The sequence below is a fragment of the Manacus candei genome, unplaced genomic scaffold (genome assembly GCF_025592945.1).
Source record: "Manacus candei isolate 608988 ecotype Guabito, Panama unplaced genomic scaffold, ASM2559294v1 h1tg000070l, whole genome shotgun sequence".
NCBI classification, from domain to species: Eukaryota; Metazoa; Chordata; class Aves; order Passeriformes; family Pipridae; genus Manacus; species Manacus candei.
In genome coordinates, this window is record NW_026138118.1 from 197,005 (window position 1) to 210,601 (window position 13,597).

Genomic DNA, 13,597 nt, shown 5'->3' on the forward strand with positions numbered 1-13,597 from the left:
CGGGCTCGCCCCAGGGAGTGGCAATTCCCTGATTCCAATCACTTTTGGGGATCTACCGCTGACCTAGTTTATAATCCAGCGCTCAGGGCGGCAGGGATGGCACGCAGGGCACTGGGAATGAGCGGGAGCCTTCCGGGAGCACCCACACCCCCCAGGGCAAAGCCCCTCCCCTGGGTTTTGGGGAGCTGGGGGTCCTGCTCAGCGGGGCCGGTCCCGGCTCTGTGCCGTGCTGAGGTCAGGACATTCCCACGCTGAGCCCAAGGGTGTCCCCCAAACCGGTCGGACGTGCCGTGACTCAGCCCCGGGTGCCAGCAGGCAGCGGCAGGATGGGGCCTGCGCGGGGCCTCCGCTTCCCAGGCAGCCCTGAGCAAACAGGGAAGTGAAAAATTTCCTTTTCCTTCCTCCCGCGGAGCTGGGTGTCACCGCGCCGGGGTGACCTACCCCTGCACCCCGCTCCCTAAAGCAACCCCCCATCCCTCCCCCTCTCCCAGCGAGGACTGGGAAGGGCTCCTTATCTCCCTTCCCGGCTGATGCAAGGTTTGCTCATCCTGCTGCTCCCCAAGGCCACGCTGCTGATGGTGTCACCTCCGCTGGAGGGTTCGGCTCTCCACAGTCTTTCCATATGTTTCACCCCCTGGCATCACCCCACAGCTGAGACCACCAGGGTTTTCCCTGCTGGCCCCGGGGTCTGGGGGTTTAATGCCCTCTGGGTGTTGGAAGCAGGCTGCCAGCCCTCTGCTCCAGCCAGGAATAAGTGGATTAGGAACCAATCTCGTTATCGCTGCTGGCAGCCTCACAAGGGCTGTGGGGTGGGGACAGGGATGGGGACACTCCCGGTCGGGGGGGACCAGGGGTGGCCAGTGCCCAGTGTGGGGTGGAACGTGGCCACGGTGCATCAACAGCCAGGGCTCCTCGGCTGCCTGCTGCTCCCAGGGATGCAGCATCCGGGCTCTAATGAGGCAGGACAGTTAATTAGTCAGTGTCAATTTATGTTAATCAGTCGGAGGAGTCGAGAGACTGATTGCTCTGCCACCTGGCTGGCACTGGGGCGGGAAGGGCCCGGCTGGGGGGGGGCACGTGTGTGCAGGGACAGAGGTGTGACCATGTGTGTGCAGGGACAGAGATGTGACCATGTGTGTGTGTGCAGGGACAGAGGTGTAACCATGTGTGTGCAGGGACAGAGGTGTGACCGTGTGTGTGCAGGGATAGAGGTGTAACCATGTATGTGTGTGCAGGGACAGGGGCTCAGCCGTGGGCAGCACTGGGAGGAGCCTGTGCAGCTTCCTGTGGGTCATCACACTCTGCCTCGCCTTCACTGCCCCGTGAGTCAGGGTTGAGACCCCAAGGAAGCCGCAGGGATTTCCAGAAGGGCTTGGAAAAAAACTCCCCACCGTGATTTCCTCCCTCCTCCCGAGGCACAACGGGGCTGGTCGGGGTGATGGAGCCGTGTGGGCAGCAGCGAGGCCGAGGAGCTCCCGGTGACTGGAGCAGGGCTGCGAGGAGGGAAGAGGATGGGAAACATGGATCCAGCCAAGGAATGAGCCCCTCTCCGAGCTGTGGAGCCGAGCAGGGATGGAGCAGCTCCATGATTTACTCAATCCAGGCTAACGGCATCACAGCTTGGGCTGCTGTTGGCTCCTGGGGTTTGTTTCTTCTTCTTCCAACAGGATTGTGACACAAAAACAAAGGCAAACCCTTAATCCTGCAAATCCTCTGCTGCTCCTGCCGAAGGCCAGGGGTGCCTGTCCCCCCTGCCGTGGGATTCTGGGGTCGGACACCGCCCCGGGGCTACCAGGGGGCCGCTCAACTCCAGCCCAGAGCAGCTAAAAATAGTGCTGTGTCTTCACGGAGGTGTTGCAGCCGCAATCAGCCATGCAAAGGAGCCCGAAATTCAATCAGCCGCATGCGACAGAATCCCTTAACCCCTTCCAGGGCGGTGGGGACGTGTCCCCTCCCCCGCGGTCACCGGCACGAGGGCCACACCAGGGGCAGGGCCACGCGTGTCCCACTGGGGCCGCGGGGTGCTCAGGGCACGGGGAGCGGGGTCTGTGTCCCCGTGGAGGGGCTGAGCCGCCGTCCCCCCGCCACCCCAAACCCCCCCCCCCGGCTCGCTGCCATCTGCTCCGGGTGTATTAAAGGCGTGGAGGAGCTGGAGAGAAACGAGGTCAGGGCTGTGCTGGCAGTGACGGGGTGAGCCTGCGCCCACGGGACCCCCCACCCACCCCCTGCCTCCAGTGGGACACCGCTGTGGCACTGGGCGGAGCAGGGAGGACTCTTTGGGATGTCCTTGGACTCCCACGGGAGCCTGGAGTGAGCCCTGACTGCGGCAGCGGGCTCCTGGCTGACATTCCAGGTGGACTTCGCTCCGCCGTGGCGTTCCCACATCCGGGTGGCACCAGCACAGATGGGCTGCACCACGCCCGGGCACCTCCCTGGATCCCTGCCCATGCCACCCCCTGCCAGGGCTGGGGATGTACCAGGCACCAAAGAGCACCAGCCCCCCAAATCCGGGCGGCGAGTGCAGTGGGTACCCCCGGGGGGGCTCCCCGAGGCTCCCCCTGCCCCGCCCGGTGCCAAACCGTGCCCCCGCCCGTGCCCCCGCCCGGTGCATGTGCGAGTCCCGCGGCAGCCGCCTGCATTTCATGCATTTTTAAGAAGAAGAAGGTTAGTGGGTCACTCCAGCGCCCGAGGCTTTTCTCCAGCTGAGCTGCTTTGCTGCCAAACCCAGCCGGGCTGGCGGCGAGGGGGCTGGGGCGGGCGGTGGGGTGGGCAGGTGGGCAGCACCAGCCTGGCATCGTGGCACCGATGGCACCGATGCAGCCGCGGCCCCGCGGTGCCGCGATGTCCCTTCTGCCCCCACCGCTCCCGTCCGGAGGGAGGGAAGGAGCGGGATGCGACCAGAGCGGTCCCCATCCTGCTCCCGGCGGGCTGGGGGGCGGGATGCGGCCCCCCCCGGCGCTGCCACGTGCTGGGATCCAGCCCCCCGAGCCCGGCGGGGCTGGGAGGGAGCAGCGGAGAGGAAAAGCCGGCGCGGTTAAAAGTTAATGCGGAGACAAAGCGCGGCCGCACCAGTGCAAACAGCGGCGGCTTTATGGCCCCGATAACGCGGTGACGGCTCCGTCCACGCCCTGCCCGGCCCCTCCCCGAGGGCTGCACCCCCCCCTTGGCACCGGCACCCCGGGGATTGGGCGTGTCCGTGTGTCCCTGGGCACCGCTGCTGGCAATAGGGGGGATTTGGACGGGGGGGAGCCGGGTATGGGGTGAACTCAGAGCTGGGTGAGCTCATGCAGGGGTGAAGTCAGGTGTGGGGAGAGGCCAGAGGTGGGGTGAAACCAGACAGGGGGTGAGGCCAGACGTGGAGTGAAGCCAGATATGGGTTGATCTGGGAGAAGCCAGATGTGGGATGAATTTAAACCTGGGTGAACCCAGATGTGGGGTGAAGTCAGACCTGGGTGAAACAGGACATAGGATGAAACCAGATGTGAGTGAAGCCAGATGTGGGGTGAATCCAGATGTGGGATGAACTCAGACCTCGCTGACCCCAGACATGGAATCCAGACCTGGGAGAACCCAGATGTGCAGTGAAGACAGATGTGGGGTGAAGCCAGCGCTGGAAGAAGCCAGCCCTGGGTGCGATGGCAGCGCTGCAGCCCCGCGCCCGCATCCCCCCGCATCCCCCCGCATCCCGCCCGGCGCAGCCGTTGCCATGGCTACGGCCATGCAAGTCTGGGCGAGCTGCATCCGCCGGTGCATCCCAGCGAGCCGTGGGGGCGGGGAGGGCACCGCTGCCACCAAACGGGGCCACACCGCCAGCCCCCGCCCCGACAGCTCCCCCAGACCCGCTGCCGTCCCCTCCCGGCACCTTCCCCGGAGCGGGTGGGCCGGGGGGGCTGGTGTCCCGCCACAGAGGGACTGCAGACCCCCCTGGCAGAGGGATGGGGACGGCACAGGGGGGACCCACCGCGCTCCCCCGGCCTTGGAAGCTGTGCAAGAGGTTTGTGAGGGGGTCGGAGGGTGGCACCTGCCACCAGAGGGTCCAAAACCCCCACGTGCCCCGTCCCAGCGCATCCCACCAGCTCCCCGGGAGGATGTGAGCTGAACCGGCTGAGCTGGGATTCCTGAAAGGCAAAGTGCTCCCCAAAAACCTCAGCACCAGTCTGGGGCACGGAGCAGCCCCCCCCGGAGCCCACCCCCGGGGTCTCTGGGCTGCAGTGGCCCCGGGGACACTTTCGGTTTTGCTCTGAGGCTGAGGGGAATTCTGCTCCCGGCAATGAGGCAGTCCCGGCCAGGGACAGCCCGGGATGAGGGAAGGAGGGGATTTCTGATGGAAAGTTGCAGACTATCCTGGCACTGCCGTGATTCCCCCTCCAAGCTCTGCTCCCAATCCCCCCCCACCGCAGCCCAGCCCCACAGAGACTGAGCTCCATCCCACCTTTGTGGGATTTTGGGGAGAGGATTTCCCTGGGTTTACAAGGGCTGACAGGTACCCCCAGCTGCAGAGTCCCGGGAAAGCAGCCAGGAATTCTGGGAGAGGCACCAGCAACGGGAAGGTTCACGGTATTGACACTTGAGGTTCTTAATGAGGCTTCATAATTAATATGCCATTAGGATGAGCAGGGTGGGAAGTCTGTGGCTCTCAGAGCTGGTTTTCCAGGCTGTTTGGGTTCCAGAAATAACACCTCCCTCGTCTAAATGATCTTTAAGGTCCCTCTCAGCCCAAAATAACACGATTCTGTGATCTCCCACGCCGCCCAGGCACCCGGCATCCCTCCAGCCCTGCATCCAGGCCTGCCCGGGGTTGTCCCCGCGTCTTTCCTGCTGCCTGTCCGTCCATCCCGGTCCCTTCCCCCACGGCCGTCCCCATCCTGGGCACACACACTGGCCTCTTCTCTGCTGCCTGGGCCCGTCAGATGTTGCTGAAAGGGAACAATGCGACGTATTGTCTGTCCCCGCTCGCCGGCATCAACCCCGGCAGCGCAACAAAAAGACACATTGACTTGCCGGGAGAAAGAGGCCCATAGATCCCGCTGCTCCCGGGGGAGGGACCGCGGCCCCGGAGCATCCCAGCCCCGCTTCCCTGTCCCGGGTCCGTGACGAGGTCGGCTGGATGCCACCGGCCCCGGGGACTCGGGCAAAAGGGGTCACCACGCTGGGGGGTGGTGGGACGTTGTGTCCCACTGCCAAGGGGTGTTTTTGGGATCGGCATCCCCACGGCGTGGGCAGCAGGGGAGGGGGAGGTTCTGCCCCTCTGCCCTGCTCAGGTGAGACCCCCCCTGCAGAGCTGCCCCCAGCTCTGGGGTCCAACAGCAGGAGCTGCTGAAGCCAGTCCAGAGGAGGTCACGGAGATGCTCCAAGGGCTGGAGCCCCCTCTGCTCTGGAGCCAGGCTGGGAGAGCTGGGGGGGATCCCCTGGAAAAGAGAAGGCTCCAGGAGAGCTGGAGAGGGACTTGGGACAAGGGATGGAGGGACAGGACACAGGGAATGGCTTCCCACTGCCAGAGGGCAGGGTTAGATGGGATATTGGGAAGGAATTCTGGACTTGGTGAGCACGATGCCCACCCAAAACACCCCCTTCCCCTCCGGCTGCCCCAGCTGTGGCGTGCGGGAACGCTCCTGTCCCACCTCCGCAGGAAACGGGATGGGAAAAGCTCCTCTTGGACTCAGCATCGCTTTTGTTTCCATTATAAACTTCCCTTTTCAGGAGGAAGGAGGGTCTGAGACCTGGTCCCTGCTCAGCCCCGGCCAGGGGACCCTGCCCAGGTCAGGGGAGCAGAGCCCGCTGTGGTACCGCCCGCTGCCCTCCCACCTCTGCTTCCAGCTGGGTTCTGCAGCCCATTTTCCCTCTGGACACCCTCTGGCAGCTGCTCTGCTCTCGCAGTGCTCCCCAGCTGGGCTGCTCAGGGTCAGGGAGACCTTTATCAGCCCCGAAATGCAGCCTAAGGCCGGGATAGGGGCGATAAGGCCCGTGGGATGAGCGGGATGCCAGGGCCAGGGCCTTCCCGTCCTCCCAGGAGCAGCCAGGAGGGATCATCAGGCTGGGAAAGGCAATGCAGGGGCTCCCCACAGGGTGTTGAACCCCACCATGCCAAAAGTACCCAAAACCCATGTCTATGGGAAGGCATCTGGGACCCCTCAAGTCCCACCATTGCCACCCCGGGGCCGGGGCAGCACAGGATGGGGCTGGAGGGGTTGAGGTTGGGTCTTGGCTTTGGTGGCAAATATTCCAGCTCCTGGCCCAGAAGAAGGGCAGATGGTCTCCAAGCTACGGTATGGAGGAGGTTGCTCTCCCTTTCCTCCTCCACAGCCACCCTCTCCCCCCCAGCAGGAGGGGGGAAGGGAGTGATGGGGTGGGAAATGTCCAGGACGGGGGAGAGCAGAGCTGATCCTGCGGGGTGGGATGCAGGGGGATGTTGCAGGAGGGAAAAGCAAGCCCAGAAATAGCAAGTGTAGCAGTTGCAGAAGGCGCCGGTTGCCATGGGATCTTCACAACCAAAAATGATGGGGCTCTGGCAGATACAAGAACGGGCCCTTTCATGTGTTTCTATGGGAAGTCAGCGCCTCTCCACAGCCTCCCGGGCTGGAGCCTTTCCCAGGGCAGGAAGGATTTGGGGACACTGGTTGTGGTGACAGGGAGAGCCCTGGTAAAGTCCCTGGAGAGCCTTGCTTGGGTCCAGGAGGCTTTTTCCCCGGTGCAGATGTCGCAGGGTCACTTGGCACCGGCTCCACGGGCAGGTTTGGCACTTCCCAGCTTCTGCTTAGGCAAAGGATAGAGATTCCCGGCTCTTCCTTGTGCCCCTCAGGAATCCCCTGGCGTGGAGCTCGGCAGATTTTCCTCCTGCAGCTGAGGAAGCACAGCCTTGCTCGGCACCTGCAGTGCCCCAGCCCCTTCATCCTGGATCCTCCCGGGATGAGCATCATCCTGGGGACCAGGACAGTGTCCGTGCCCTGGGAAAGCCAAACAAGGGGCACAGCAGGTGGACATGGCAGCACAGGCAGCCCCCAGACCCTAAATGCTCCTATTTTAGCCAAAGGCTGCTCCCAAGGGCTGATCCCAAGCTGCCACTGCCGTGGTGGTGGCAGAAGCCGTGACCCTCCATCCCTGCACAAGGCACAGCCCAACTCTGCACTCTCCCTGCTGGAATTCTCTCCCTGGAGTGATCTAATTAGTTAATTCCTTTGCTATTTATAAATCAATATGGAAATCCCTCTGCTTCGTTCCCAGCACTGTTGGTCGCCCTGGCTGGGTCCCCCCCCCCCCAAATTTAAAACCCTCCAGGGGATGATGTGAGTACATGAATAAATAATTGCCTCAATTCTTCGTTAAGGGCCGGGGGAATGCGGTGGGTGGCCGGGGCAGGACAAGGGGCTGGGGATGGTCCCTCCTCGTCCTTCTCCAGCCCTGTGGTGTGGGAGCCAAGTCCCCCCGCTCTGCCCTGCAGCCTCTCAGCGCTTAACACCCAATAAATTAATAATCAGCCGCAGTTTAAGTAGGTCTGGAAAGTGGAAAACAACATCCGCAAGGATCTGGCGTCCCCCCGGCCCCGCGGGCGGGAGCGGCAGAGATTTGTCTGCCTGTCCATCTGCCGGAGGGGAACGCAGACCGTAATCTGTCCGTCTGTCTGCGGCCTGCAAATCACCAGCCCTGCCCAGGCAGCCAAAGCCCCCCGAGCCCGGGGAGAGCCCGATGGAACCGGAGCATCCTCTGCCCCCTGCTCCGCTTCCCTGCCCACGGGGACGGAGGAACCCGAGGCGGCAGCGGAGGGACGGGACCCACCGCTGGCTCCCACCGGCTGGTGGCCACTGGTTTGCACCGGGAGGGTTTGGGTTGGTGTCTGGTCCGTGCCGGAATTCACCGGTTCCTGCCCTCCACCCGCTCCCCCGGTGTCACCGCGTGTCACCTCCAGCCACGCACGGGGCGGGAAAACGGCCTTTTCCCAGGATAAGAGCGGGAATAACCAACCGTGGGCCTGCCCGGGGACACCCACGGGGCGCTGGGGTGGCCACGCCGAGCACCGCCCGGGATCCAGCGGAGCCGCCCCGGTGCCGCCGCCGCCGGCAGCGCGGGAAGGACAGACATCTGCCCTGGAAGAGGAGGCACGGCTCGGGAATCCACCGGGAATGTGGCTATTTATAAACACGGCCCTTACGCAGCGCTGCAGAAGAGGGTTTTCAAGAAAAGCCGGGATCAGGAGCGGACGTGGCGACTGGGGATTCCTCGGAGATGAAAGTCGCTGGAAAAACATCTGTGAGGAGGTCCTGGCACGGTGTGGGGGGGCTGTCACTGTCCCCCCACTGCCAGCCCTGCATCTTGACCTGTCCAACCACGCTCGAGTTCACCCTTTGCACATCTGCTTCCCGTTGCCCTGGGGTTGGGATCAGTGCTGGAAGGGGAGCAGGGGGTGTGTGTGTGAAATGCTTTATCCCCTCCAGGAAAAACATGGAAGAGACCTTGGCTCTGCACTGGAGGGACTGAGCCGAGCGGCCCCAGCCCCGAAACCCTGCCCCATAAATCCCCTCGGATTCACCCACCACCAAAGGAAACACCTTCCCTGCACGAGGCCTGTCCACAGCAAGGGAAGGTGTTGGTGTCCCCAGCTCAACAGCCAGAGCCACCACACCACTGTCACCCCACAGGCTGCACCCCCAGAGCCCCCCAGAGCCCCCCCAGCAGCGGGGATGGTGCAGGTGGGGATGGGCCACCAGTGCCTTTCTCCTTAGTAGTTCCCTGTGGCTTCGGGATGGGAGGATGGGAATGCCTTGGGGTGGTTGTGGGGATGGATGGACTTGGACGGGCACTGTGAGAGCCAGTGCTGGCTCAGGGGTACACGGCACAGCCAAAATGTGGGGGTGCTGCAGCAGGGGTGGGGTGGGATGGGATGGGATGGGATGGGATGGGACAGCAGCACGAGGCCTCTTTGCATTCCTGCAGAGAAGAGCCAGGACCAAATGACCCTCAGCAGAGAGACTGAAAACAACTCCCAGAAGGTGGGGAGAGAAGTGTGGAGCTGGGATGGACACTGCCCAGTGCTGAATGGCTGCTGGTACAGCGAGAAGGACTCCCCAGCCAGGATTTGGTCCCCAGCAGGAAATGGTTGGGGACACCAGCCTGGAGCTCACACTCAGGGGCAAGTGCTGGGACACAGATCCTGTTCACTGACTAATTCCACACGCTCCCTTGGGCAGTTTGTCTTCCCAAAGCCCTGGTACCCGCGTGTTTTCCAACAGGGAACATCCTCCTTGGCTCCTGGGCTGCTCGGGACACTCCGGCCCTCGCCGCCGGCCAGAGCACCCGGCAGCCATCCAAGGCCTTTATCAACTGGCACCCAAAAGTCAATAAGGAAGATGCCGCCTGTTTTAATTAACAGCAATTTCGCTCCGACGGGGGCGAGATGATGATGTGCCGGGGGGGAGGGAGGCCAGAGACAAAACATGACCTTGTTGGTGCAGCGCACACAGCGGGACATTGTTTTCCCCCTCGGAGACTGGCCTTGATCCTGCCTGGGCTCCGGGGCGCAGCTGGGTGCTGGGGGACGGGGGCTCTGCTGGGAGCGGGGTGCAAGAGTGCCTGGAAGGTTCCAAGTTCAAAGGGATCGGGACGTGGCACCCGGGAGCGTGAGCAGGGAATGTCGGTGGCTTGGAGCGGCACAGACGGGTCTGGATTTTGGGAGCCCCCAGTGAAGCCCAGCTGTGCCCGAGTGTCATGGGAGTGAATCCCCCACTGGCACTGCTGGAGATCCCTGGCAGCACAGGGACGCTGCAGGGTCCTCGGCAGAATCAGCATCCACTTGAGTCTAGTCCCATTTTCTTTTCTCCTGAGCTCTCCCATTCCGGGAAAGCAGAGAAGAGGAACACACCCAGAGGGGAAAAACCTCCCTGTGCGTGTATCAGGGTGCTCGGTGAGGTGGGGAGCCGGGGTGTGACCCATTGCACAACCTGTCCCCACAGCAGGACCCTCGGGGAACCGCTGGGGCTGCCGTGAGAGGGACCCTGGGGGAGGCAGGACCCTGGTGGGAGCAGGACTCCAGAGTGAGCAGGATTGGGATGACCTGCACCACGGTGTTGTCCTGGAGGTGACGGGGAAGGGACAAGTGGCACCGTGGGACACTCCCAGGGTGACTGGGATGGGGCGAGGAGCACCCCAGGGGTGCTGGGGATGGGGGCACAGGCACCCAGGGGCGCGGGGGCCGCAGGCAGAGGCACCCCAACGGTGTCAGGAGTGGGGTGAGCAGCACCCCAGGGATGATGGGGCTTGGATAAGCACCCCCCCCCATGCAGGGGAGAGGGCACTGGGCTGGGAGGGGGGGGTTCCCCACCACCCCCTCCCACCGCCTCCCCTCACCCCACCGCGGCTGTCCCGATCCCCGGGGGTCGCACAGGAGGGCCGGGGGTGGGGGGTTGGCGGCCGCCAGAATCCCCCCACCCTCCCCCGGTCCCCGGCGGGGCGGTGGCTCCATCGCGGTCCCCCCGCCCCCGGGGCGGGCTCGGCCCCGTCCCGCCCCCGCCCCGCGCCTTATCAGCGGCGGGCGGGGGGCTCGCCCCACTCCCGCCCAGCGCAGCCGCCGCGGCGGGGCCGGCAGCACCCGACGTGCCGCACCATGGGCAGCCAGGGCTCCAAGGCGGCGGGCGGAGACCCCGACACCGCCAAGGCCAACGGGCAGGTGGGTACCGGGGGGAATCGCGGCGCCGGGACCCCCCCGCGCCCCGTCGGGGCGGGCGGGAGCGCGGAACAAAGGCGGCGGCGGCGGCGGGGAGGGGGCGGCGGTGGTCCGGGCATGGGGGTGGGTTCTTGTGCCCCCTGAGAGGGGGGGTTGTTCTGCCGCCCGGAGGGACCCTCCTGCCCGGCGGGCACCGGGCGATGCGGCAGCGCCCGCGCCGCGCCCCGGGCTCCCCCCGGCACCGGGCGGGTCCCGTCCGCGCCGCGCCCCGGGACCGGGAGTGGAGCGCGGGCGCCGCCCGGTGGCAGCGGGATGGACCCCCCCATCCACCCCCCTCCCATCGTGGATACCCCCCCGGTGCGACCCTTCTTCGCCCGGGCTCGGCGCACCCCGTTTTCCTCGGCTGGATTTTCCCCCCACGCCCCCCCCCGGGACTCCTTTTATCGCCGGTTGGGTGCCCCGCTCTGTGGCCGGTGTTTCCCGTTTCCACCGGCTGAAAGCCCCCCCGTTTTCCTCGGCTGTCCCCGTTTCCACCGTGTGGAAGCCCCCATTTTCCTCGACTGGGCACCCCCTCGATGCCCAGTGCGCCCCTTTTCCCCGGCTGGGAGCCCCCTCTGTGCCCGGTATTTCCCGTTTCCACCGGCTGAAAACCCCCTTTTTCCCGGCTGGATGCCCCCCCGGTGCCAGATGTATCCCTTTTTCCCGGCTGGGTGCTCCCCAGTGCCCGGTGAGCCCCTTTTCCCCCATACGGGTGCCCCCCGCCCCATCCCCGATACACCCCCTTTCCCCGGATGGAAGCCCTCGGTGTTCCCGTTTCCACTGGCAGGAAAAACCCCCTTTTCCCCATCTGGATTCCCCCCTACCACCCCGTTCCGTTTCGCCCGCTGGGAAACCCCCCCCCCCTTTTTGGGTTGGGGGACTTGGGGCTCGGGGTCGCGGTTTGAGGTCGGGATTTGGGGTCTAACGTGGAGCTGCTCCATCCCCCCCCCCAGGAGAACGGCCACGTGATCTACAACGGGGACATGACGCCCAAGGTGGGGGTCGAGGTGTCCCCCCAGAACGGGAACGGCTCGGCTGAACCCCCCAAGGAGGAGAGCGAGGGCGAGCCGGGCGGGGGGGACGCCATCGAGCCCGCCCCCCCCGCCGACGGGGGGGACCCCAAACCCGAAGAAGGGGCCGCGGCCCCCAAGGACGCCCCTAAGAAGAAGAAGAAGTTCTCGTTCAAGAAATCCTTCAAGCTGAGCGGGATCTCCTTTCGGAAGAACAAGAAGGAAGCCGGGGACTCCTCTGGCTCCTCTCCCACGGAGGAGCAGCAGGGCAAGGGCGAGGAGAGCCCCGCGGGGGGGGTGCAGCCCTCGGCTCCCCCCGAGGAGGGGTCGGCGGAGGAGCAGGGGGGCCCCGGGGAGGGCAGCGAGGGAGCTGAGCCCAAGGGGCAGGAGGGGGAAGCCGGCGGGAGCAAGGAGAAGAAGAAGGAGGAGGAGGAGGAGAAAGAGCAGCAGCAGCAGCCGGCGGGGGAGAGCCAAGGAGACACAGCCAAACCCGAGGAGCCCTCGAAAGCCGCGGGGGCCGAGCCCACAACAAGCCCCGCGGCGGCGGTGGAGCAGAAGGAAGAGTAGATTCCACTTGGCATCGCCCTCACTGGAGACTCTCACGCCGTCCTCTCCATCCTGGAACACCACGGACTCGCCCACACACCCCCCCCAGCCCACCTAGGACTGACACCACTCCCCAGACCCCACACGCCCCCCTCGAGGTATCTCTTCCCCTCCTCCCCTCCTTTTTCCCCCCGGTAGAAAAAGCTGGTTTGGATTCCCACACCACTGCCACCACTTGGAGTAGTTTTACCTGAATCCTTTAAAAAAAAAAAAAAACAAACAAAAAAACTGGGGGAGGAAGATTGTTATCCTGGACATTCACTGGAGTTTTACAGTTTGTAAGAAAAACAGATCCCACGTCCTGCTCTGGATCTCTGCGGCCTCCAGACTGTCCCTTCTCCTCCCAGCAGCTTTCCAAGCCCACTGACTGTTCAATGGATTTTATTTTTTTTTCTTCTTTTTTTTTTTTTTGTTGTTTTGTTCTTTATTTCTCAGTTTACATTCCTGGTTCTGACTTCATTTAAAGTATTTTGTGCTTTTTATAGAAATCGATGGTTTAAAAGCTAATCTGGTTAGTTTTTTATAATGTCTTATATTGGCTTAAAACCATAAAAGCTTGTAAGTCCGCTGTGTTTAATTCTGCTTCTAAGGGATAACTTTTAGGGTGTGGGGTGGAGAGAGGGGGCCCTGCCAGCTGTATAATGTGAAGCAAAACGTTGTTTTCTCTGTAAATAATTTTTTTAATGGCCAAACCACTTGATTTGCAATTTTTCTAACTTGTAAAAAAAAAAAAAAAAAAAAGCAGGAAAAAAAAAAAAAAGAAACCAAACCACAAAACAAAACAAAAAAAAAAGCTGTACGGGGCTTTCTTGTAACATTTGAAAGGAATAAATGGTGACCCCTTTATGGGAGAGCTCGAGTCCTTCTTGTCCTGGATGCCAGGGAAGGGCCAAGGGAAGATGGCAGTTGCTTATTTAGTTCAACAGCTGCTGCATTTAATCACTGCTCACACTTAATTGACTTGCAGCAGATGTAGAGCCACAGCCACAAAGGACTTTCCCACACCAGCCCTGTCCCTACCCCGGGATTGCTGCTCAACTGGCTGCTGGGGACCTGTTTTTGTAGAGATCCAACCCGATTTTTCCTGGTGTGGGGGGGTGGTGGGTTTGAAAAATCCGGTATTTTTCTCACAATGAAGGTTACTGGGTGAAATTCCCATTTTTGAGCGTGGTTTCTCTGATATAAATTGGTGGTGGGTTTTTTTTCTTTTTAGTGGCTTTAGAGCAGGATTAGCTCCTCTCTGCTGAAAAGAGCACAAAAGGCGTGCGCTGGGAGCAAAGATTTCCTT

At 62.9% G+C, this 13,597-nt stretch overlaps 1 protein-coding gene across 1 annotated transcript; it reads left to right on the forward strand.

The window, feature by feature from the left end:
* Window positions 1–10,538: 10,538 nt before the first annotated feature.
* On the forward strand, window positions 10,539–13,073 carry MARCKSL1 (MARCKS like 1). Its single transcript, XM_051807059.1, has 2 exons — window positions 10,539–10,657; window positions 11,647–13,073. The coding sequence occupies exons 1-2, from the start codon at window positions 10,595–10,597 to the stop codon at window positions 12,268–12,270; spliced, it is 687 nt and encodes a 228-aa protein (XP_051663019.1). The 5' UTR covers window positions 10,539–10,594; the 3' UTR covers window positions 12,271–13,073.
* Window positions 13,074–13,597: the final 524 nt, after the last annotated feature.

Excerpts from the sequence above, each read along its gene's own strand:
- MARCKSL1 (XM_051807059.1), top strand. The coding sequence starts at position 10,595 with ATGGGCAGCCAGGGCTCCAAGGCGGCGGGCGGAGACCCCGACACCGCC. Across the intron at positions 10,658-11,646 it reads CCGCCAAGGCCAACGGGCAG|GAGAACGGCCACGTGATCTA; the intron begins GTGGGTACCGGG and ends CCCCCCCCCCAG.